Source organism: Pogona vitticeps, chromosome 1, assembly GCF_051106095.1.
Source record: "Pogona vitticeps strain Pit_001003342236 chromosome 1, PviZW2.1, whole genome shotgun sequence".
In the NCBI taxonomy this organism is placed as follows: domain Eukaryota; kingdom Metazoa; phylum Chordata; class Lepidosauria; order Squamata; family Agamidae; genus Pogona; species Pogona vitticeps.
Window position 1 is genome coordinate 242261811 of NC_135783.1, and position 25971 is coordinate 242287781.

A 25971-nucleotide genomic window follows, 5' to 3' on the forward strand; every position below is an offset into this window, starting at 1 on the left:
ACTGGCGTTTCTCCAGAACCCAGAAACCCCGAAGTCTGTCTGTCTGTCTTCTCAAGAATGGGCTAAGTAATGCTAGCCGACATTGCATCAAGGCCCTGTCCACACTCAGTGTCAACACTTCACACCCTCAGGGCTGCAACAGCTCACCAAGACCACCACGCGTGCCTCCCAGGTACTGCACGCCCTTTTGAAGAAACTTTAACTTCCCAAAACAACCTGATGTAGCATCAATCTGGGACACAACGGAAAACTCACTTGACAATGCCAGCTGCCTAGCACTGAATCTGATCACTTCCACAGCCCAGCTGCCAGCAGGTAAGCCTGCCCACTTATACAGTGGGAGGGAGATATAAAGGTAGGAAAGAGATCCACTGAAGGCATTTTGCAAAATCCCTCCCTCCCAAAAAAGTATGAACCTTCTGGGCTGCTAAGATCTTCAGGGGAGACCCTTTTCTATGTCCCAGTGCTCTTACGGGCAAATTTGATGAGAATCTAAGAGAGGGCCTTCTCTGCGGCCATTCCCAGGAAGCTAGATTTGCCTTCTCCCTCTTATCCTTCCAGGAACAAGAATCTTGTTCCTTTTTAAAAAGGATTTTAACAACTATCCTGAGCATTAAAGCTAAACACTCTCTGAGATCTTCATGAATAAGGCTACAACTACACAGTCAATTACTGTGGGATTTGCTCTGGTTTCTCCTTTTTTTCAAACCAGAACAACTTGAAAGAACTTTCCCCCTTGTGATCAGTTGTTTCCTTTTGCAAAAGGATGTGTGTGTGTGTGTGTGTGTGTGTGTGTGTGTGTGTGTGTGTGTGTGTGTGTGTGTGTGTGTGTGTGTGTGTGTGTGTGTGTGTGTGTGTGTGTGTGTGTGTGTGTGTGTGTGTGTGTGTGTGTGTGTGTGTGTGTGTGTGTGTGTGTGTGTGTGTGTGTGAGAGAGAGAGAGAGAGAGAGAGAGAGAGAGAGAGAGAGAGAGAGAGAGAGAGAGAGAGAGCATGATGTTTACAGACCATAGGAACACTTTCCCCCATAGTCTGTCCCTTGACTCTGTTCCCCATTGCCTATTTTGGACTCTTGGGTTTAGCAGAGAGCTGCTCTTTTTGCCCACGTTCCTTTGTCAGGAACACACTGAAGGTGCAGCATGAATAAACAAAACAATAGAAAGACATATCAGGCACTGCCGGCACATAAGCCATCAAAGCTTTTAATCCCATTCACCCAGAACTCACAAAGATATGCAGAAACTTGAGGATGCGTTTGTGTGTCAGAATATGCAGGACATTTCCTGAGATGGGCTCAATTACAGGCAATCTATGGATCTTGTTCTTAATCAAGGAATACACGGCATCAAAGAGACTAGAAAGAGAAAAGACAAAAGGACATGCCATACAATCAGACAACTGTTCATCATAGTTATTTGGAGCATAATATAGATGGCTTAAAGGGGAGCAAAGAGGTGCGCATGAAGAACAGCTAGAGTTCATCATCTCATAGCAACTGGCTCTGCTGATTGTCAACAGGCAGAAATCAACAGGTGCATGACTTTCTGGAACACTGATGAGACAAAACTTTGCTCTTCTCTGCCTTGTGAACAAGGGCAGAAAGATTCCATAAAATTGTGGAAAATAGCAAGCCACTTGTGTTCTCACCACAAGGGAGTGATTAGCGCTAGTGCGAAAGGGGCACAGAAATTGTAGACTTTATTTATGATGCTCCCTTGCATTTTGGGATCATTCCACCCTCTCCTCCTTAAGCCAGATCATATCCCTCTTCAGTCCTAACCCTGGGATACTACAATGGAAAACTTATAGTGAGTAGCCCAGAGAAAAGGTTGGGGGAAATGGCCTATAATTGAAGAAGAAAGAAATGACCCCCCAATGCTGACTTCTGTCAGCAGAAGAGGTGAGGAAAGCACCAGAGCCACTTACCTATCATTCGGGGAGATGTACACCAGGGGTTTGAAGGAACTTTGCAAGTATACCTCTGGGAAGAAAGGAAACAGTGTTTGGAACCTCCATCCTTGGCCGGGTGAGAGAACAGCAAGTCCAGGTTGAGTATGGAAACAAATTTGGCATTGCCAATTGAATTTCCAACCATTTTAGAAGGAGGATGAGTTTCTCCAGTTTTGGCACCTAATAGGATCAGGGATCAGCTTTTTTCAACTTAGTATCTTTCATCTGCGCTGGACTACAGCTGCGACGATCCCCAAGCAGCGTTGCCAAGCTGACTGGGCTGATGTGAGCCACAGTCCAGCACAGAGGAAGGAAACCAGGTTGAAGAAATCTACTATTCTATATGTGCCCTGTGTCATTACATGTGCACTGAGAACACCTGAAGATACTCGTGCAGATGCGACAAAAGCCAGTGCCAGTGGTGGCAGGAGTTTCTCTGGCTCTTTGCTTTGAGACAAATTTCAGGGCTACTGTTTAGTGCCATACATGGACCTCCATCCTCTGCTAAGCTTGCTATGCCCTCCACATACATTTTTCTTGGGGAACATGTTCTGTCCAGTAGCTGCAATCTGTTACATTGCAATCTGATCTCTTCCTTCTTTCTTCACAGTATGTATTCTTACCGAAAGAATCTATTGTTTCTCCTTGTAAAAGATGTGCTCCTGCCTTAAGCAAAGAAGCAAAGAAGATTCCACTGGAAGCCTCCCCCAAAGTTCAAAGCTCAAAATGATTTTGCTTCTGTTCTGTGACAGGTTCAATTAGCTTAAAATGCCTATGTCACTCAAAAGGATAAATGGCTGCTTCTTAACATTGGTAGAAAGGTGAAGGGCATATTGGGTTTGGAATGTTGAGGGGCTGAGGCAAGAATATGGAATTTCCTCAGGACTAGAGTTATTAACAGGTAAAATGAAAACATAAAAAGGTAAAGTAAAGAGTCTTGATCCTTTTGTCAGAGGGGTCACAGGTCTGGGGTGATCAAATGAAAAAGAGGCCAGGGCTCCTGTACCTTTTTGACAATTGCTTCAAAGAAGAAATTTCAGCAGATGCAGGTTTTAATGCTAGCGAGGCTTTGCTGAAATTAAATTAACCCAACGGTTAAAAAACACAAGAACCTTATCCGCTTTTTCATCTGGTCATCTGTGGATGACAATTGGACAAGAAGACTAACTTTGAGGCAGTCAGTCTTCCAACAACAGCTATATTTTTCACATGTTGTTTTTACATATTGTATACTGCACTTCAATTATATTCAAAGAACCCTTTGCAAAAGGAATACAAAAATGTTAATATACAGAGACATAGATTTGTGTGCATGTGTGTGTGTATACACACACACACACTCACACACATATATCACATATACATACATTTTTACTATAACTAATGGAGAAGGTGAAAGCCAAAATGTTTTGCTTAAATACTTGTTTGTCAGTCTTGTGTGTGTGTGTGTGTGTGCGTGTGCGTGTGTACACATGTAGACACACACATGCACACAAACATGCTAAAACTCATAAAATTGGGAGAGTGCACGAAGCAGTCAGTGGGCAAGGCAGCAAGTGCAGCTTCTCTCATAACTTTTGTCTGGTAACAGTACAAGCTGTACCACCGAGAATAGCCTCATCTCACTGTATCATGTTTCCTTCTATTAATTTTTCTTTTCAGCTATTGAGGATTACAACAAACAAGCAGTATTTGATTGTTTACCTCCATAAACATATGGGAAATACCACTGAGAAAGAAAACATAGGTCAGTCTTCAGGAAGAATTAATGATGTAACACAAATAAGCAATGGTTAAAATGATACCTGAATACAACAAAATAGCTAACACCGATATCCTTCATCTACAGAGAAAGACGGAGCTGCAGGAGCCAGTTCTATGACTTTTATATCACTTTATTCCTCATGGTTTCAGACTTTTAGACTGAAAAAGACGATTTGGTGAGGCACTTAGGATTCTCTGCTGTGACTTAAAGGAGTAGGTCTCAAGATGTAGAAAATGGTAAAAATGTGTCCAGCACTTTAAAATTAGAATAAAGACTGTTAAAATTAGAATAAAGACTCATTCTGATTTCTGACATTATTGGATGTATCAGTTCCCTGTGTTTCTACTCAGGGGAGTACACTAGAGCTTTCTGGCAGATAATTCTACATATCTCACCCAACTTGAAATCCCAGACAAAGATCCTTTAAAGGAATCCATTATAGTTATCATGGTATCAAACAGATACAACCTCATTGTGTACATGCATCCAGAAGAGCAAGCAATTCTGGATATTCAAGTTAAGGGAGGATTCTGGAACAGGCTAAACACAAACAGGTATAAAAGGTGTAATTCATCATGCACTGAAGTCAATAGTTATTAACAAAGTTGAGCTCCATCCACACATATGCCCTTTCCCCTAACAGTGCCCTCCATACCTCTCCATGTTTCAATTTTGTGTTCCTCAATCTCATATATCTGAACCTAAAAGAGCACAAAACATAATGATGAGAGAGAAGAGATGTCATCACTAGCCACCTGTAAAAAGTTCACAGTCATGAGCTTGGTGCAGTTTATATTACACTTCACTGGATTGAAAGCATAAGGTATATTACACCTGGAAAAGAGAAAATTAAGAGGTGATACAATAGCCATCTTCAAATATTTGAAGGGCTGCCATGTCTGTAACACAGCAAGTATATTTTCTGTTGCTTCCAAGGATAGGGTCCAAAACAAGGAGTTGTTCAAATTACAAGAAAGGGTTAAACCCCCCCCCCGCCCCCATATCAGGAAGAACTTCCTGATGGCTCAGATGGGCTGACAGTAGAACAGACCGCTTCAGAGGATGGCAGATATCCTGTCATTAGAGGTTTTTTAAATACAGAATACATTACCACCTATCAGGCAGCAACAAATTTCCTAGGCCAGCAACGGAGACTTATACTGCATGTTCCTTGAGGTCTTTCCAAAGTATTCTACTTTGAGAACCCCACAAGAGAACTGAACATTGTTGCTTCCCTAGGAGGGTGAGTTCTTCTGGATTAAGGTTCTACTTGGATTTCTCTGATTTCAAACCTCCACTGCCTTGTGGCTATATCCACTGATGTAAAAGGCTTCAGGAGTTAACCTAGATGCAAAATCCAGAGCTGGAGTCTCGAAGGCAGTTCGTGTCGTTCTGCCAACTCCTGCGACGTCGCTGGAACCAGTTGTATTGGCTCTTGCCTTTCCATTGGACTATTTCAGCAGTGTGGAGAGGGGGGATCTGCTGCTTGGGTAACAGCCTATCCTCCATATTATTTTACTCAGGCTTCATGCTCTGGACAGGACACTCCTCAATTCAGAGCATGTTACCATAGTCTCTCGAGACTGAAGGATGCCTATGCCACAGATTTCTTGAAAAGATGGTGTGAAACCAAAACTCATAACTTCCAGGATATTTAGAAATACTTAACGTTTTTAATAACATGTTTAATTCATTTCCAAATATGTCAACCAGATGATTCTGAAGAATCAGATTCTCATCCCAACTGTGTGAAAATATACTTTGATAGCACTATACCTGTGCCCCAGGTCTTCAAAGCTGACAGGTTTGCCAGGCAGGCTCTTGGGAGCCTGGAATGGGAATGGCTCACACCTGCGACCTATACTAACCACCCCTTGCTTTCCTTCTCCCCAGATCACTCTGCCTATTGAGAGGGAAATACTGGAAACTGGATGTTTCTATGCCTGAGAAGGAGGCTGAGGTCCTGGAAACTCACCAGAGGGGATCGGTAGTAGCGATGTAGGATGTTAATGAAGTCGGTAATGGTCAGCATACCTGCAGAGGGAGAGGGGAAAAAAGAGAAGAAAGGAAGACAGCACACACATGCGCACACATGCAACACATAGGGGACTGGAAAACCTGGAACAACCAATGCGAAGGACTTACATGGAGCAGGCTTCCGTTTATGGGGCCTGTGTTGCCAGCCTAAATTGCTGGACTTTTTCTTAGCAAAATACTCTTAGAAATCATACACACATTCAATCAGACTTTCTTGGACATTGCCATATAAAATCCAAATAGGCAGAAGCCTCATAAGCACCTTCAGCCAGAATTCATACTTCCATATTTCTAGAAGTTGGGAAAGTTACTTTATGGATCACAACTCCTAGAACTTTGTCAGCGTTTGAAATGTTAAAATAATTAAGGGATGTATAAAAAGAAATGTGCTCAACGAAATGAGGTTTGAACAGCTGTCCGCTAAAAGTCTAACTCTCTATCCAGGCCATCACAGAGAACGCAAGATCTAGTATGCGCAAAATAACATTGCCTTGCAAAGATTCTCTTTCATAGCAAGCTGACACTTGAGCCAGTAAACAAATAAGACATCAAAACCATGGGAAAGGAAAAGAGACCCTTGAGTATTGAAATGCAGTTATAGTAAATTGGTACTCTTCCAGTTTGTGTCCAAAAAAACCTGCCATGGAAGCAGCCCATATTGCAGCGGTTTCCTGGGTTAGCAAAAGGGAAATGTAAACAACTAAGAGAAATATAAATATAGGGAGGCAAGAGACACATATACTCCACACACTCTTCGTGACCCCATGGACCACAGCACGCCAGGCCCTCCTGTCTTCCACTGCCTCCTGGAGTTGGGTCACCAGGGGGGGATCAAGCTACCAGACATCAAAGAGCAGCAGGCATGTAGCAGCAGAGGCGGCTGCAGCAAAGAAATCATGGATTCTTCTGCATAGATGCAAACTGGCACATGGTTGGCTTGGCTGGGTGAGAACACTGTTAAGTAATTCTCGGGTGTTTCAGAATATGCAAAATGGCTGATAAATGTATTTTACTTTCATGTATTTTTATTTTTAAGAACTTTGCTATTTTAAGAGATGTATTCTCTGCTTCTTGGTTGTGTCTTTTTAGGCCATAAGCGCCTGCACTGTTAGAGTGTAATTGAAACATTCTCACTGTTCTTTTTTATTCTTAAAATATATTTCTATCATACTTTTATGCTCCTGCATTTTGGATTAAATTTTGACTGAAGTATTTGCCTGCAACTTTAGTTTAATCTTCATATATTTTTAAGCACTGGTGCCTATACAGTAGTTTTTTCCCCATAGCTCTAAGGATTTTTAGATGTCTTTTACATGATTTAAGTATTTGCACCTACATCTTTTCTATACTTGTAGGACTGATTTCTGTATAATTGAAATGTACCTGTAACTTCTTCCCCCCATTACATAATTTCAATAATTCTTGGATTTATAGGCATAGAAGCAATGTAAATTAAAATAATTTGTAGAAATAGACAAGCTGAAGTTGCCTTGAATCATTCCCAAAGTGAAACTGTTCATTTTATCTTGATACCCAGATGAATTTTGATATGATTAAAAATGGTTATCTAGTTTCATATTGCAATTAGCCCTTTCAGGGATAAATGCCAGCTGTGAGAACACAGGCTTCTGATTTTTCCTAGATGTCTAAAGGGCTCTTAGGAAAGACGTTCAAGCATCAGACTTTCTGATTTGACAATCTAGCACTCAACACACCCACTGGTTGGGTTGGATGGGTGAATCTGGGAGTTGTAGTCCAAAAAAGCAACTTTTCTAAGGTCTTCATCTCCTCAGTGTCCAATAATGCTTCATCTCCCTTACATATTCCTTCCTGAGTCACTACAGTTACACCACTTACCCACAAAGCACTGCTGCTTACTGTCCCAGAGAGGTGCAGCTCGCACACCATTGGCCACCATGGCAAAGAAAGCTTTCTTAATCTGGGAACAGAAAAAAGAATCTGTGGGTCCAGAGTAGCAGCTATTCACCATGCCCGTCCAGCTGCAGAGTGAGTGGACTGTCACATCAAGTACAGCAAGTGGAAGGGGGGGGGCAACCCACAAGATTGTGTTCTACTTGGACTCTATAATTACTTTGGGCTAAATTCAAAGTTGCACAGGTGGTCAAAATGAAATCTTTCCCACACATATCTACAACTCCTAAATAATTGCCAAGAGCCCTCTTTCCCCGCACACAGGAAATGGGGGGCTCCAATACACTTTCCTTCTACACCACTGGCTTCTGAACAATACCCCTATTTGCTAGACTTGGTACTATCAATCATTGCTAGTAGGACAGAGTTGGCAGTGGAGGGTGCTTTGCATGTTGTCCTATTTCAGTCTCTTCCCATTCATCTACTGCCTTCTGAGTATCAGGTGATGCAATGTCATTTATCTCACTGAATGCAGGCAAGCAGGAAGCCATCTGCAATATGTGCAAGAATCAGATGTCTACCAATGGAACCACCGGTGTCCATACAGCTTAACTCTTGACACCCTGACTGATCTGACCTGTCTTCACTTGTAACAGAGACACCAACCCCATTCAAAAATAGGGTTACAGACTGGCTACTTCAACACCTCATGGCCTGAACTTAGAAAGCAATGCATGATAACATACATCCACTGTGGAATACCTTGCCCGCCAGGTTCTATAGCTGTCACCATGGAAACAGCACACCTGTCCCAGAGCAACTGAGGAAGGTGGAAGCCAAATCATTTTTACTAAAATACTTCTGTTACTAACAAACTTTTTCCTGAAAGTAGAACTCTCTGCCTCACTGTGGTGTATCAGCCTACATAGGCTTACACGACTTATTGCAATGATATCGACATAATCAACACTTTCAAAGTTCTTTTCCAGTGTTACTAAAACCACAGTCATCCTGCATGTTCCTCTTACTTTTCCCCACCCGCACAACTGCACACGCTATGGATATAAACCTGCAGTCAGACTGAGGAAACCAGTTGCAAAATCCACAAAAGCTCGCCTCTGAAATCACGGGCTAGGCTTAGAATCGACCCAAGACTTGTTTTGTTCTGGTTGTACAGCTTTTTTGCTGCACGCAACAAAGAGGGACAGCGCAGAGCCATCCCCTGGAGGCAAAACAGGCAACTCTCCTGCAAACCATTGCAGACCATAAAACCATCATAAAATGCAGACCGTAAAACACACACACACCCCTTGTCACTTCACCCACAATAACTTTCCATTCTCCTCACCTGTAAAGTGGTTTCAAATACTACAAGTTTGGAGCTGGTGGGAATGGCATCATAACAACGGTGGCTCCGCATGAACTGCATATAGAGCTCAGCATCAGGGCCCAGGAAGTCAATATCAGGACCAAACCCAAGAATTTCATAATCGAGAGAAATAATGTCTCCATCGCCTTCCTTGCTGCCCTCTTTGAGGTTAGTAGCCTCTGGCGCTGCAGTTGGTTTGGCCTCCAGAACCCAGCCATGGTGATCTCTAGCATTTGGTGTGGTCGCTTGAGCATTCCTGTCCTCATGCCCAGTTTCTGGCATTATAGCATCATCCTCTGACCTTCCTTGCTTGCAATCTGTAGCCAAGGCCCGTGACATCCCATTAGCTTCGGCTCCGTCCAACTCTTTGGCCTCTGATTTTGCAGTTTTAACATCCAGTTCCATAGCGCTGGCATCGGCAGCTGTCACTTTGCCCTCCTGACATACAGCCTTGGCATCCAGCACAATAGCCTCAGGATCACAATTCCTGGTTCGGCCATCTGAGATCACGTTCACTTCTCCCTTTTTGCCCTTTGAAACCAGGTCCTTGGCCTCCAGCACGACAACCTTGGCTTCCGGAGGAGATTCCTTAACATTCAGAGACGGGAGTGGGCCTAGTGGACAAGAGGAAGCATTGCAAATCCAAACACTCAAGTTTCTTGGTAGTTGAAACATTTAAGCAATTTTGAAATGACATCCTCGCTAAGCCTGTGCATGCCTGTGCTTGCAAACTGCAGGCGCTCACTTGGTAGAATGAACCACCCACAGCCTGCACAGACAACCAGTCTAATATTGCAGTAAAGTACATTAATTATTGCAGATCTTTGCCCAATGCCTGCCCACCCTGCCTAGTTTATAGAGTACACACCCAGTAAATGTATTGTTTAAAGGTGACTTAAGTCATTTGTCATTTGATTTTGAAAAATAACACAGTACTCACACACATTGATTTCAGCTGAAATTCTCTGGAAGGTCTCCTGAAGAACATGTGGCTCTGTAGATGCTGTTGGACTCCAAACCCCACTAGCCATTGTTTTGTTGAAAGCACAAAGAGGCAAAGTGCACACCGTCCATATAACCAGTGGTGATGGACTATGGGAACTACAATCCAGCAACATCTACAGAGCCACCTGCTGTACAACACTGTAATTAAGGGGGCAATATTGGAGGGGGCAGGGGAGTTTACCTGCTCCCTGTGAAAAAGTAGAACAAGCCAAGAGGAGTGTGTGTGCCATTTCCATGGCACATGAATTGCTTTACAGTTTTTATTGTGTGCTCTCACAACAAACCTGTGAGGTAGATCACCATAATCCCCATGTGACAGATTTTAAAAAACCCAGAGATTAGAAAGATCCCAAACTTGCCCAATGCCACTCAAAAAATTTGGAAGCAAGTCTGAATTCTGAATCTGGGTATTCCATATCTAGTATCAGTGATCGGTTTAATGCATAAGATGGTGCTAAATTGGGTTCTACAGGTACTGGCAGAATTCTAGTCCCCTGGGCTGGAGTACAAGATGAGCTGAGGTTTGGCAGGGGGCGGGATGCATTTGGGTACAGTGAAGAGATCCCAGGGCTAGAATAACAAGGAAAATTGATTCAGCTGAAACCACCACACTAGCTAAATGGAGCTGGCAGCATCAATATAAAAGGGCCATATAAGATCTTAAATTGTGTGTGTACTAAGTCATGTTATTTTTGATAAGCAGGTTTAGAGGACAACCCAAAGCAGGCAGTTAGTATCCAAATCTCCCCTCTGACACAAGTACTGTATTAGCTGTGAGATAGCTGGCAGGCAGTGGAGTCTGTACTTGAGAGCAATCACTCCATCAACAGCTGACAAAGCCAATTTGTTACCCACCTGCTTCCTGAGGCTGAAGACAATTGCTCAGTGGTGGAGCCTGGAAGTGGAAGAGAAATGGGCAGTGTTAAACAAGGGCCTTCAGTATCCTGCATTCAATGTGCAAAACAGCTCAGCTTTTAGCATCCAAAGATTAAGTAAGTACTACATCTCTGGAGCAGATACTCAGACAGTAACATGGCAAGAGGGTACTCTCTGACTCCTAGAAAGCTCATGGTCTGAGCCAGGGAGTGGCCCCCACCCAAAATATTTGGGGATGGGATGCTTTTACTTAACCTCAAGCCATTAGTGGAAAGACACTTCCCAAAACCCACAGTCTTAAAATGTGCTGAATCCAGTTCTTATGAAATACTGCAGAGTTCTGGTTTGTTTGCTTCAATCCACGGTTCTTCTGCTTTCTGCAGGCAGCAGAAGCCATTCTGGCACTGTCGGCTGAATCCAGGTTTACTCAGGCTTAGGGCAGAAGCATGGAAATAAATGGAACTTTGACTGATTATGATGAACAACTTAAATTGACCTCAATAGGTCTTCCTTAAGTAAGTAACTTGCAGGCCTGCACTTTCTCTGCCTCATTGGTTTCTCTTCTTCCTGTTGTCATAGTTTATGTTCACAGATCTGAGGAACATTAAAAATATTTGGGGGGAAACAGAGTTTTACATTTGGCACAGATCAACCATTCAGCTTATTTTTTTTTACACGGGGTTAGTGGGTTATTTAGCTAACGTCCTCACAGACAGATTTATTTTAGCTAACGTCCTCACAGATTTATTTTTTAAAGGAAAGGACATTCCCAGCCTTTTTAAGCTCCAAAACTGCTGCCTAGGACTCCTCTAGGTGGCACTCAAAGGTAGCAGCTAGAAGGAACCTGAAATCTGATGAGGTGCAATACATCAGAGACGAGGAATCTTTGGCCTGTCAAATGTTTTGGACTCCCATATCGTCTCACAATTTATCATAATGGCTAGGAATTTGGGGAAATGGAAGTCCAAAACACCTGAAAATTCACACGTTTCCCAGCCCTGCACTGTATCACCCATCCCTGGCCTGGAGTCCTCCTGATGTCTTAGACAGCAGCTCTTGCTGTAGCCAGTGCTTGCCTGTAGCCTGACACAGATGGAAGGCACTAGGTTTGGGGAGGCTGCAGCACAGTATTAGCATGGAAAAGAGTCCATGCTAACAAGGCCCCCCTGTGGGGAGAAAGGCAGCATATACATAAATAAAAAGTAATGACAAAATAAGTAGAGGGGTGGAGGGAACCATAAGTATCACCCACCAAAAGATGCTATTTCAATGTCTCAGCCAGACGGGGATGGTACATAAAAGTCTGTGTCCCAAGTCACAATGCACAGGTATGGCAGGAAACATAAAGAAGGGAAGACCACCGTCAGACACAGCAATACACCTGGGAAATAACCCCCACAACAAAAGATGAACATGGTGCACATGTACCTAAAGGTTCCAGAACACAGTATTCACCACCAAGAACCTCCTTCCATCTTGCCACCCTTCTTTTTCACCTAGTTCCTCACTCCCTGAATAACTCAGACCTCATTTGCACTGAGGAATTCTTATTTGGGTCAGGTTGGGCCTCGGCCTCCATGGGTAGGATACAGAAGACGTCCAGCCAGCTGGCAATCATAAACATCAGCATGAAGGGAGTCCCTTGTCATCCAGCAGATGACAGTCATAAAAATGGCAAAAGAACCACATAGGAATGGAATTCCGTTGCTAAGCTGATCTTGGCTCCTCCAGGGCTGCAATGTTTGGTCAACTGGGTTCACTAAATAAAATATTCTGATCAATTCAAAAGAGGTGCCCCCAGGTATAAACAGGCAGATTTTAAAAAACAAAAATAGAAATTATTCACAGTTGCTAGTGCAACTCTTTATAAAACATACCTGCCTCATCTGAGGAAATATTCTTCCTCCTTAAATGCTTTTTCTCTAATAGAGCTGTATTTCAGAATCTTGCATCATCTGCTCTTAATTTTTCTTATTTGAAAATACATGCACGCTTCACTGATGCATTAATTTATGCAGAATTCATCAATGTGCCATTGTACTAAAATTAAGATACCTTTGCAGAGATGACTGGGTCTATCTTGGGAGCAAGATCTCTTTCATCATAATTTCAGTTGAGGTGCCTGGGTTGAAAATACTGCTATTAAAAGCTATTAAATGTCAGTGAATGAGAAAATAACAGACATATAGGACCTGATCTTGCATGATGGTTGGATGAGGCTGGGGGTGTTAATCTCACTCAGCTTTGTCCACCAGGTTTCTCTGTGCAACAACAGGCAAGACCAGCAGGACAGGGAGGCAGAGTAGCAGTGATCTATCATGATTCCATCCCTCTCACTAGATGTCACATTCCCCAGTTCCCTGAGTTTGAATGCATGCTTCTGAAAGTAGGAGACTGGGAAAAGATAGGTATTCTCCTGGTGTACTCCCCCCTCCCCCCCTGGCAGAACCTCTTTTCCAGAGCTCACTGAGTGGGGTCTCGACTTACGAACGACCCGACTTGCGAACAATTCGAGTTATGAACCTGCCCTATAGGGAAAGTAAGGACTCGACATGCGGACTTCCCTCGAGTTAGGATCAGGGAAAAAAGTCCCCCCTCCCTCCCCTTAGAGGCTTCTGGGGGGGGGGAAAGGGTCAGAAACTTAAAAATAAATACTGTACTGTTAAATAAAGTCACTTAACAGGCCTTGGTAGCCCCCAAACCACAGGAAAAAGAGCAGGAAAGAGCTAAAAGCCGACACCCAGAAAGAGCCTGGCAGCCATTTTGTGGTTTCCCCCCCCCCTCTCCCCACCTAACAGCTGATCGGCTGGCTCTGAGCAGGCTTCCGGAGGCTTGCTCAGCACCTAAAAAGCCTGCCTGAGTGCCTTTGTGCTGAAAAAATCAGCACAACATGCTTTAAAACATTATTTAAAATTGGCTTCGTTTTTTAAAAAAAAAAGAGTTCTAAAGTGCTGCCTTTAGTGTTCCCTGCCTTCCCTGAACCTAAGGGGGGAAAAGAAAGAAAATATCCCCCTCTAGTGGCAGAAGGCAGAATAGCAGCTTCCCATTAGTTTCTATGGACAGAAAAGAGCAGATACAGATTAAATGGTTTTCAATGCATTCCTATGGGAAATGCAGATTCGATTTAAGAACTTTTCAACTTGAGAACCACCTTCCAATACGGATTAAGTTCTTAAGTCGAGACCCCACTTATTGGAGTCCCCTTGGCTTGTCATTCTGGGGGACTTTAACATCCATGCCGAGGCAGATTATCCAGTGGCTCAGGACTTCATGTCCTCCATGATGACCATGAGGCCGTCCCAAATAGCATCTGTCCCCCACTCATGTCGCAGGCCACACTTTAGACCTGGTCTTCTGTACTAGTGTAGAGGACAGTGAACAGGGTGTAGAGGAACTTGATGTAATGCCATTGTCATGAAAAAGACCATTATTTGGTGCAAGATGGACTAACTGGAACTCAGAACCTTTGCAGGGGGTGGGGTCAGATTAAGAAAATCCACCCCAGAAGGTTGATGGATCCAGATGGTTTTGTGGCTGCTCTTGGGGAATTTCCTGTCACCTTCAAAGGGGACTCTGTTGAATCCTCATTCTCTGGAGTGCAGAAATGGCAAAAGCCATCAACTTGATTGCTCCTAAATGTCTCCTTCCTCAAAGTAGAGCCAAACTGGCTCCCTGGTTCACCAGGGAGTTGAATGGAGATGAAACGAGTGAGGCATAGATTTGAGCAATGATAGTGGAAAATTCAGAGTGAATCTGATTTTAAAAAAGACCTAGTGCCCATTGGAAGGCCTTTTCCATGGCAGTGGAAGTGACAAAGAAGTCATTCTTTTTTGCTACCATTGCATCTACAATGAAATTGTCCAGCGGAGCTTTTTCGAATGGTTAGGGGCCTGCTACATGCTAGCCCCCAGGTAGATAATGCAGACCACAATGTAGTTTGCTGTGAAAAATATGCACAACACTTTGCAGACAAAATTGCTCAGATCTGCTTTGATTGGATGCTGTAATTGTTTCAGGTCCTGTGAAGGAAAGTGGGTCCCCTGCTTCCCCAGTGTTAATGGCTGTGTTTCAGTTTCTGCAGCCTAATGATGTGGTCGGGGCCCTTGGGGAGGTGAGGGCTACCACATGCCTGCTGGATCCTTGCCCTTCCTGGCTCATAAAAGCTGCCAGAAAGGGACTGGCTGACTGGGTAGGAGGAGTGGTGAATGACACCTTGCAACAGAGTAGGATCCGATCATGCTTAAAGGAGGTAATAGTACGACCATTGTTTTAAAAAGCCCTCTTTGGACTCCACTACACTGAATAATTACCGACCAATATCTAATATCCCATTCTAGAGCAGGTTGTGGCCTCTCAGCTCCAGAGGTTCCTGGATGAGACAATCTGGCTTCAGGCCTGGTTATGGGACACATGATTTGGTGGCCTTGGTAGATGATCTACAATAGGAACTGGATATGGGGATTTCCGTCCCTATTGGTTTTGCTGGACCTCTCAGTGTCTTTTGATACTATCAAGCACAGTATCCTCTTGTCTCTCTGGAATGAGACATGGGGGCCTTGTTTTACAGTGGTTCCAGTCTTTCCAGGAGGGGAAAACTCAGAAAGTAGTGCTGGAGGATTTCTGTTCAAAACCTTGGCTGCTGACCTGTGGACTCCCTCAGGGCTCTGTTCCATCTCCTGTGTTATTTAACATCTACATGAAACCACTGGGAGAGATTATCCAGAGTTTTGAGGCTTGGTGCCACCAGTATGCAGATGACAACCAACTCTACCTCGCCTTCCCACCTAAATCCAAGGAAACTACTTCAGATCAGTGCCTGGTATCAGTAATGGACTGGATGATGGTGAATAAACTGAAACTTAATCCAGATAAGACAGAGATGCTCCTAGTCAGCCAAAAGCCAGATCACGGAATGGGGATGCAGCTGGTACTGGATGGGATTTTATTCCTATTGAAAAAAAACAGGTGGGCAGCTTGGGGGTGCTCCTGGATTCATCCCTAAACCTGGATGCCCAGGACTCGGTGGTGGCCAGAAGTGCATTTGGATAATTAAAACTAGTGTGCCAGCTATGTCTATTTCTTGAGAGATTTTATCTGGCCACTGGGACACACGCCCTAGTTACTTCCTGGCTGGATTACTGTAATATGCTTTATGTGGGGCTGCTGATGGAAAGTGTCAGGAAACTCCAGCAGGTCCAAAATGCAGCAGCCAGATTGCTGACTGGGGCTGGTTACAGGGATCACATAACCCCACGGTTACAGCAGCTCCACTGGCTGCCAGTCAGTTTACCAGGAACAAGTCAAACTGCTGGTTTTAACCTATAAAGCCCTAAATGGCCTGGGTCCAAGCTATCTCAAAGACTGTGTCTCCCATTATGAGCCAGCTCCAGTGTTAAGATCTTCAGGAGGTGCCTTTCCCTCAGCCCTGCTACCTTCACAGATGCATCTGATGGGAACACAGAAGCGAGCTTTCTGTGTTGTTGGTCCCAGACTTTGGAACTCCCTCCCACAGGAGGCCAGACTGGCCCCATTTTTACTGTCCTTCCACAAGCAAAGACCTTTCTCTTCAGGAAAGCCTTCCTTGAGTAATCAGCTACCTGTGTGTGATTTTTAGACAGATTGTTATGTGTTACTGATTTGACTACTTATGTTTTCCATTTTTATATTCTCCATTTCTCAGAGTGACGTTTTTAACATTTTTGTATGCTTTTTGATCTGCCTTAATATTGTCTGTTAATTGATGCAACATTCATTGTTCATAATGTTTAAACATCATCTTTTAATGATGGTAACCACTGTTGTATACTCACTGTTTTCAACTTTTAAATACTGTACTGTGTTGTCTTTCATTGTTTTAACCTGCCTTGGGTCCTCTTCAAGGAGCAAGGAGGGGTAAAAACATTTTAAATAAAATAAATAATAAATCCTAGTAGTCTAGAAAGATGGAAGTGGAGTCAGAACGCTTACATAGCGGACGTTAGTGGCATTAGGCACTTGGGTAGTCTTGGTTTCTGTTCTCAGCTCTCCCTGCTTGGAACTCTTAATCCTACAATCGCTCCCTTGCAGTTTGGAAAAGTTACTTTTTGGAACTACGCCCCTCCCATCTCTCAGCTAGCACTCTCCTTACTTCTCTGCTCAATTTCTCCCAATCCTGCACCTCTTACCCGCCTATCAATCCCATCAAAATGACCCCCAGCTTCTGCCTGACTTGCAAAACGTAAGCTCAACTGTACCGGCAAGAGGCGTTTGTTGAGGATGCGGAGGAGAAAAGAGCGCCAGAAAGAAAAGATTGAGACGCGCGCGGGCTGATAGCCAGGGCTGAATTGCTAACAAGCGAAATCCTAGAGGCGAAGCACTCATGAAATGACAGCTAAGGGGCTGGAGGGGGTGGGTGGGCGACAAGGAGAAAGAGCTTGTGCACTCCCCGCCTGCACAGAGAGCTCTCCTCCTGAGGACAACAACGGTGTCGCCGGGCTGCGCCGTGGCCTCGGGAACACGGTCTCGGGCTGGAGCGCGGCGGCTGGGCGAGGCTGCCTCTCCCGAAACCCCGCCGGCTTTGGCTCTCCAGGCGACGAGCAGGAAGTGGCGGCGTGTTGTGGTGGGCAGCAGGAAGTTCCCCCGCGCGCTCCCGGGGCCGGGCGGGTGTCCGTTTGGCCTTCCTGCCGCCGCCACCCCTTCCCTCGGCCGGGGGTTTCGCCCGGCCTCCCGGTCCTTCGCTGGCTTCCTGACCACCGCCCGCCAGGGCCTTACCTGCTGCTGCAAGGCCGGTGGTGGTGGTGCCGCCGCCGCCGCCTTCTCCGCTCCCTCCATGCCGAGCCCGGGCCAGCTTCTATTTAGGGCGACTGGCCGTCCGAGGAGCTTGAGTGTCAGGCTGGGGCGGCGGGCCTGGCACCGACACGCGCGCGCACCGCTGGGAGGGAGAGGAGAGCCGGGCCGGGCCGGCAGGGAGGGAGGGAGGGAGGGGAGGATAGACGGGAGGGGGCACCGCCCGCCGCCTCGGTCATCGCCACCGTCCGGAGCATCGTGCGAAGGGCCTGCTGCGGGAGGGGACGGACTCCCGGCACAAAGCAACGCGTGGCCCCACCCTCTACCATCACCCACAGTGATGGGTCCAGAAGCTGAAAAAAAGCCACACCGGAGCACCTGGCTCACCCGTGGCCAAACGGCTAGAATTACAGTGACCCTAGCGCCATTCGGAGCCATTGACCCATAACTCGCCTTTAGGCATGATGGTGCAGCCCTCCTAATACTGGGATTGGTAGGTCCCACACTAAATGGACTGCTGGCATCTTTCTCTCTCTAATCCCTAGCTTGCCCCGCGTGTTTTAGGCAGACATTCAACAGGCAAAGACAGCGCTACCCTTAGGAGCATTGATGAGAAAGTCATGCAGCCTTACCTGTTGCATTATAAAGGTTCCACTCATACTGCGTCTGTTGAGGAATGGACCTCAACAGGAATGGGAAATCTTGACATCCCAGCCTTCAGCCTGGAGGCAGGCGGTGCATCATGGCATCTCCAAATTTGAAGAGACACAGAGGCAGCCCCAAAACCAGCAATATCAAGGAGCTGGACATGGGACAAATTGTATTTTTCTTCAGTGTGGAAGGGATTTTCACTCTTGAATTGGCTTCCTCAGCCACACTAGATGCTGTTCCAAGTCCTCTGTTCAGAGCACGTTACGATAGTCTCTCGAGACTGAAGGATGCCTACCACTACTACTCATACTGCAAGATTAAGTGGTTCTAAAAAACATCCAGGGAACAGAGACAGGCTTCAGGCAAATTTAACAGGCATTCCTCTTGCCCACTCCTAGTGAGGGTTTCATGGGACAGCTGCTGCTGTCCACCTTGATCTAGGGGAATGGTGGCCACAAACTTTGAAAAGGGCTATCTAGATCCATTTCAATCTGGCATCAGGCCTGATTAGGGAACAGAGTCTGCTTTGGTCAGTAGGGAACTTTGTGTCCCTGTTGGTTCTGCTGGCCCTCTCAGTGGCTTTCAATACAACCATTCAGGATATTTTGGGATGAGACTTTTAGGCACTGTTTTATGATGGCCCTGGCCCTTCCTGGAGGATTGAACTCCAAAGCTATGGGACTCCTCTTCAAAAGGACCTGGCTGTTGGCCTGTGGTGTCCTTCAGGGTTCTGTTTTGTGTTTTGTGCTATTTAACATCTATACCAGGCTTGTCCAACCTGTGGCCCAAGGGCCGCATGCGGCCCAGGTTGGCTCATAATGCGGCCCAGTGCCATTTTTTATTTTTAAAGAAATTCCAAAGTTTCAAGTTACACTGCCAGCGCTTGTGGCCGGAATGAGGCTGGGGCACATCACAATGGTAGGAGGGGGGGAGAGGGAAGGAAGGAAGGAGTGGGAGGGGAGGGGAGAGGAGGCTGTGTAACTGCATTGTGCCATCCCCATCAATAGCTGGACCCCCTCCCGGCCCCATAAAGCCACTGGAGTCGAAGCTGGCAGCCTCTGCTGTCTGAGATCGCAGCTGCCGGTAAGCGAGCTTGGAGTGGGGCTGCGGAGGATGGCTAGGGTTGCCCCCCCCCATGCGGCCCAAACCAAATTTATGTGCGGCCCAAACCAAATTTTCATCTAATGTGGCCCAGGGAAGGTGAAAGGTTGGACACCCCTGATCTATACCGTATATGATATGATTGGGAGAGGTTGTCTGGAGATTTCGGGTATACAGATTGTTACATACAGCACTGATGTTACCTGTCTGTCATGGGTTTGGAGGGAAAGTTCCATCCTATGGGGAGTGGAAGGCGGGACATCAGGAGGAGGGGCTGTACTGTATATATATGTGGAGCTTGTGAGGAGAAGCTGAAGGAAAAGCTGAGAGAAGAAGCTTGAGTGGGAGTCTGTGTGTCAGACAGGGTACTACTGTGTGTCAGTCAGTACCAACCTGATAGGTTCAGGTGTCTGTATGGTTAGCCAGAACTGATAGGTTCAGGGTCTGTGCTTCAAGTTAAGTGTTCTGTGTGAACCAAACTGTGTGTATGTATGATTGAGACTAAGCCACGTTACTGTATCTTATTCACTTGATTATTTTATTTACCCTGTGTGTTGTTTAAATAAACCTTATTCCTTTATTTGTTAAAAATCCATCCCTGGTCTGTGTGACTTCTTATAGGGAATGGTTGGTGGCAGCTTAGTGAAACTGTGGCATATCCCAGTAGGTCTGGGTTTGTCACATTGATTGGTGTCCAGCGTGTGGGATACGACTGGTCCAGTTGTCCAGTGGTACAGCAAAGCCTTGGCAAGTGTGCCCAGAGCAAGGGGGGTCTAGTCAGGGACAATCTGAGAGCACGTAGGTAATCTTCTAGGTGTACCTCACGGGGAGGTGCGCTAGTAGAAGAACGTGTAACCTCAGATTGGGGACTAGATTAGGGAGCTCTGAGGCAGCCTGTTTTGGCGGGAAAAAAGCTGAGGCAAAACTATGTAGTAGCAGTGATCTAGCCTGCCTGCTGAGAGGCCTAGCAGAGGGGGGTAGACTCTGGCTCGCAACTGTTGCAAGTTAGTGCTGAAGAACAGCAGTAATCTATAGAAAGCTGGTTCTGAGGCAAAAGAAAAAAAAAGTGGTCGCTTTATTTTGAGGCTTGACTTTTGAAAGCAGCCTGTTCTGGGGGGGGGATTATGCCCTTGACTCGAAGCCAAATGGCAGAAATGGGTGAAGTGAAAGACCCCCAGGTTGACCAAGGTTCTGAGGATGAATTTGGCTCAGTGCAAGGTGACAGCACGGGAGAACAGAACCCAGAACTCAGAAAATTGCTCATAGCCCAACAGCATGAACTGAGGGTGAGGGAAATGGAGGAAAGGGAAAGAGAGAAACAGAGACATTTCGAATTAGAGAGAGAGAGAATGGAAAAGGAGGAAAGATTAGAGAGAGAGAAAATTGCTCTGGAAAAAGAAAGGATGGCGTTTGAGTTAAGAAAATTGGAAATGATGAACCAGAACAATAATAACAATAGGGATTCCGAGGGAGGCCAATTGTCTAAAGCTGACCTGAAGAAATTCCCTGTGTACCACAAGGGAGATTGTCCTGAGGTGTTCTTTTCCTTAGTGGAAAGAGCGTTTGTGGACTTCTCAGTGAGGGAAACTGAGAAGATGACCATTATGCGATCTTTAATCAGTGGCAGCCTGGCCGAAGTCTATTCAGAGATGCCAGAGGAACTGATGAAAGATTTTGCAGAGTTTAAAAAACTGGTGTTTGCCAGACATGGGATAAATGCGGAACAGCTGAGGCAAAGATTCAGGTCAATCACCAAGAAACCAGAGCAGACTTTTACCCAAGTGGGGGCCCAATTGGTGAGGCTGCTAGAGAAATGGCTATCTCAGGAGGGGACAGAGACCTTTCAGCAGCTCAAAGACTTGATAGCGCTGGAACAGTTCTATTCAGTCCTGCATGGGGAACTGAAATTCCAGGTGAGGGAAAGGAAACCGAAATCTGTGGCAGAAGCCGCCGAGATCGCAGATTTCATTTACCAGATAAGGAAGCCCTTAGGTGAGGAGAAATCTGTAGGAAAACCCAAAGAAACCTACAGCAAGTACTCTCAGGGACCAGGGAAAAGCCAGCAAGGGGGAGGGGCCCATGGTGAAGGGAAGCCCTCAGACATGTAACCAAGACCTCAGATTTTGGAGGGAAAACCAAAACAAGATGAGAAAGACTCAAAATATAGCAGAAAATGTTATTTCTGTCAGGGAAAGGGCCATCTAATCTCAGAGTGTGAGAAATTAAAGCAGCTAAAAGGAATTGTGCCTCAGGATTCGAGTGGAACCAAGCCAAAAGCTGTGTTCTGTGTCCAGAAAGAGCAAAGCTCCTTGTCACTGAGGGAGCCTGTTGCCATGGCTACTCAATCTGGAACAGTTACATCTGCTGATCAGGCTGAGGAAAATGGTCCTCTTGTGGAGGTCAAGCGCTGCTTGCTCGTGAGAACAGATTCTCAGTTGTTGGAAACAGCAGGGGTGGACGTAGGAATACTTGACCATCAGTATCGGGGGTTGAGGGACACTTGTTCCCAGGTGACCCTGTGCCATCCAGATATTATTCCTAGGGAATATATAATCCCAAATGAGAGCATGAAGGTGGCAGGGATTGAGGGGCAGGTGATCTCGCTGCCAGTAGCGGAGGTACCTGTGAACTTTCAAGGCTGGAGGGGAGTTTGGCGGCTAGCGATTTCATCGACTCTGCCAGCAGCCGTGCTCGTGGGAAATGACCTGGCTGAACATGTGAAACGGGTGCTAGTGATTACACGTTCACAAGCCACCACGGGGACAGTTCAGGGGGGTAATGATGAGCCAGAGACGGAAGCAGAGGGGAGTTCAGAAGCTGTGGTGGAAACCTTAACCACAGACAGCCGATTTGGCCAAGAGCAAAAGGCAGACGCCACTCTCCAAAAGTGTTTTGAACAGGTGACTGACGCCCAGCTAACACCTGAAACCCCAGTGAGATTTCTAGAGAAAAAGGGGATTTTGTATAGAGAGACCCTGAGGAATATCTCAAAAGGGGGAGATGGGATCCGAAGTCAGCTAGTGGTACCTGAAAAGTATCGCCCCATGATCTTACAAAGGGGGCACTCTGACATGTTTGCTGCGCACTTAGGGGTGAACAAAACACAGCAGAGAATCACACAGAATTTTTACTGGCCTGACATAGGGAAGCAGATCAGGGAGTTCTGTAAACAATGTGATGTGTGTCAAAGGCAAGGGAATAGCCGCGACAGGACCAAAGCAAAGTTGTGCCCTTTGCCTGTGATTGACACTCCGTTCAAATGCATAGGGGTGGATATTGTGGGACCTTTGCCCAAGGCCACAAAGAGGGGGAACAGGTTCATTCTCACCATGGTGGACCATGCCACGAGGTACCCCGAAGCCATTCCCTTGACTAACATTGAAACTAACACAGTGGCAGATGCCTTGGTGGGGTATATGTCCAGGATGGGATTTGCCTCAGAAATAATCACAGATTTGGGCGCATCGTTCACATCGAAGCTCATGAAACGCTTATGGCAAATCTGTGGAATTAAGCACAAGGAAACCACTGCCTATCACCCTGAAAGTAATGGGTTAACTGAGAAGTTCAATGGGACTCTAATGCGCATGATTAGGGCTTACTTGGCAGAGAATCCAAACAATTGGGACCAGAAGCTGCAATCCCTTTTGTTTGCTTATCGATCAGTGCCACAAGCCAGTACCGGGTTCAGTCCGTTTGAACTTTTATTTGGGAGAAGGGTGAAAGGGCCCCTTGATCTGATCAAACAAAATTGGGAGCAGATCACCCAGGATGACCCACAAGACGTTGTGACATACATAGACACCTTGATGAATGACCTAAAGAGAAACCTAGAGCTGGCAGCAGAAAACCTGCAAGCTCAGAAGGTCAGACAGAAAACATGGTATGACCACAAAGCTAGAGAGAGGCACTTTGACCCAGGGGAGGAAGTGCTTTGGCTTAGGCCCTGCAGAGAGAACAAACTGCAGCTCAAATGGGCAGGACCATATAGGATCATTTCCAAGATGTCAGACCTGAACTACCTTATAGAGCAGGAGGAGAACCAAGCAAGGAGGGTGGTTCATGTGAATGCCCTAAAACCCTACTACAGAGGGGAACAGAGGGTTTTATTTGCGATAAAAGCAGCTGAGAGTGAGGAAGCTGAATTGCCCTTCTGGGAGGGTAGAGGGGAAGTAAAATACAACCCAGAGGAGGTAAAGATCAGTCCTGCACTCACCCAAGACCAGCAGCAAGAACTAAAAATGCTGCTCATTAAATATCAACAGGTGTTTTCCAACAAGCCGGGGATAGTGAAGGGAGTGATGCATCGGATCCACACAGGGGATGCACCCCCGCAGGCAGTATCCCCATACCGAGTAACGGGACCCTATAGGGACAAGGTGCGGAAGGAGCTGGACGAGATGCTTAGGGAGAACATAATCGTCCCCTCTTCTAGTCCTTGGTCCTCTCCGATAGTCCTAGTGGACAAGCCTGATGGGAGCATTAGGTTTTGTGTAGATTACAGGAAATTAAACCGCGTAACCACTCCTGATGCCTACCCAATGCCCAGGCTAGACAACCTGATTGAAACCATAGGGGGTTGTCGGTTCATCTCATCATTGGACCTGGTAAAGGGATATTGGCAATTAAGAATTGATCCCAGGGATCAAGAAAAGACCGCCTTTTGCAGCCCTTTTGGTCTCTATGAGTTTCGAGTCCTGAGCTTTGGTCTCAGAAATGCACCAGCCACATTCCAAAGGCTGATGGACCAGACCTTGGCAGGGCTCAGTGACTTTACTGTGGCCTACATTGACGACATAGGGATCTTCAGTAATACCTGGGAAGATCACCTGAAACACCTGGAGTTAGTGCTGCAGAGGTTAAGTGCAGCAGGGCTAACAGTAAAGGCGAGCAAGTGTCAGCTGGGTAGCCCAGAAATAAAATACTTGGGTCACATAGTAGGGGGAGGAGTGATAAAACCCCTCGAGGCCAAGATAGAAGCAGTTCGTGATTGGCCTAGACCCAACACCAAGAAAAAAGTCAAATCATTTCTTGGGTTGGTGGACTACTACAGAAAGTTCATCCCGAGGTTTAGCGAGATTGCGGCTCCGCTGACCGATCTGACGAGGAAGAAGGCTGATGACCGCATCCCGTGGACCAGCGACTGTGAGGAGGCGTTCCAGAGGTTGAAGCAGGCGCTCATCAACTATCCAGTGCTGCGTGCTCCAGACTTCGACCGGGAGTTCATCATCTACACCGATGCGTCTAACAGCGGGGTAGGAGCAGTTCTTTGCCAGGAGGATGAGAATGGTGACCAGCATCCAGTGTCCTACCTGAGTAGGAAACTCCAGAAAGGTGAGAGACATTTGGCAACCGTGGAAAAGGAGTGCCTGGCCATAGTCTACGCGATCCAGAAGGCCAAGCCTTACATCTGGGGAAGACATTTTATTCTGTGTACTGGCCATTCACCACTGCAATGGTTAAGGACAATGAAAACCCACAATAGTAAACTTATGAGGTGGGCTTTAAACCTGCAAGACTATGACTTTGAAGTGAAGGTGGTCAGAGGGTCAGTGAACTGTGTTGCTGACGCCTTGTCAAGAAGACCCGAAGAATGAAGACGGCGAAAGAACATGGACTATGTATATATTTTGATGACAAAAAGTCAAATGTGTCTGTTTATTAAACATGCCTGGTTTGTATAAATAAAGGTAACTTGATGTATTGTTAATGGTAAATGTTTAAATGCCTAATAGAGTGTAAGTATAAGTAAGTATGGTATTGTATGTTATTATATGACTGTTTTTGTTTGTTTTGGGTCCAGGTTGTTTTTTGGTGAAAAGCACCTTAGCTTTCCCCCTACAAAACAACTTATAAAGAGGGGAGGTGTTACATACAGCACTGATGTTACCTGTCTGTCATGGGTTTGGAGGGAAAGTTCCATCCTATGGGGAGTGGAAGGCGGGACATCAGGAGGAGGGGCTGTACTGTATATATATGTGGAGCTTGTGAGGAGAAGCTGGAGGAAAAGCTGAGAGAAGAAGCTTGAGTGGGAGTCTGTGTGTCAGACAGGGTACTACTGTGTGTCAGTCAGTACCAACCTGATAGGTTCAGGTGTCTGTATGGTTAGCCAGAACTGATAGGTTCAGGGTCTGTGCTTCAAGTTAAGTGTTCTGTGTGAACCAAACTGTGTGTATGTATGATTGAGACTAAGCCACGTTACTGTATCTTATTCACTTGATTATTTTATTTACCCTGTGTGTTGTTTAAATAAACCTTATTCCTTTATTTGTTAAAAATCCATCCCTGGTCTGTGTGACTTCTTATAGGGAATGGTTGGTGGCAGCTTAGTGAAACTGTGGCATATCCCAGTAGGTCTGGGTTTGTCACACAGATGATACACACCTCTATCACTCCTTTCCATCAAAGTCCAAGGAAGTTATTTTGGTTCTAGATCAGTAGTGGTCCGGATGAAAGTGAATAAAATGAAACTTAATCCAGACAAGACAGAGGTGCCTCTGGTCTGTCAAAAGGCAGATCCGGGAATAGGGACTGAGCTTATGCTGGGTGGCATTACATTCCTCCTGACCATTCAGGCTCAGGT

At 45.8% G+C, this 25971-nt stretch overlaps 2 protein-coding genes across 5 annotated transcripts in view; one reads left to right on the plus strand and one right to left on the minus strand.

Moving 5' to 3' along the window:
* Positions 1-17962, minus strand: part of PRKAG3 (protein kinase AMP-activated non-catalytic subunit gamma 3) — a 29356-nt gene extending 11394 nt beyond the window's left edge. The window contains exons 1-9 of one of the 4 annotated variants that reach the window (XM_078383446.1): positions 17622-17935; positions 12927-12993; positions 10851-10890; positions 8970-9604; positions 7607-7688; positions 5688-5746; positions 4368-4413; positions 1924-1978; positions 1225-1351 (exon numbers count right to left, since the gene is read on the minus strand). In XM_078383446.1, the coding sequence (XP_078239572.1) occupies positions 1225-1351; positions 1924-1978; positions 4368-4413; positions 5688-5746; positions 7607-7688; positions 8970-9395 (795 nt within the window). In that variant the 5' untranslated portion in view covers positions 9396-9604; positions 10851-10890; positions 12927-12993; positions 17622-17935. Of the gene's footprint in view, positions 1-1224; positions 1352-1923; positions 1979-4367; positions 4414-5687; positions 5747-7606; positions 7689-8969; positions 9605-10850; positions 10891-12926; positions 12994-17621 lie in introns of all 4 variants that reach the window. The other 3 variants (XR_013540661.1, XR_002300404.3, XM_020792087.3) reach the window with 3 other exon arrangements.
* LOC144585996 (uncharacterized) overlaps positions 1-24996 on the plus strand; it is a 338930-nt gene extending 313934 nt beyond the window's left edge. The window contains exon 2 of the mRNA XM_078383443.1: positions 19566-24996. Within this exon, the coding sequence (XP_078239569.1) occupies positions 21722-24985 (3264 nt within the window). The 5' untranslated portion in view covers positions 19566-21721 and the 3' untranslated portion in view covers positions 24986-24996. The remainder of the gene's footprint in view (positions 1-19565) is intronic.
* The last annotated feature ends 975 nt before the right edge of the window (positions 24997-25971 follow it).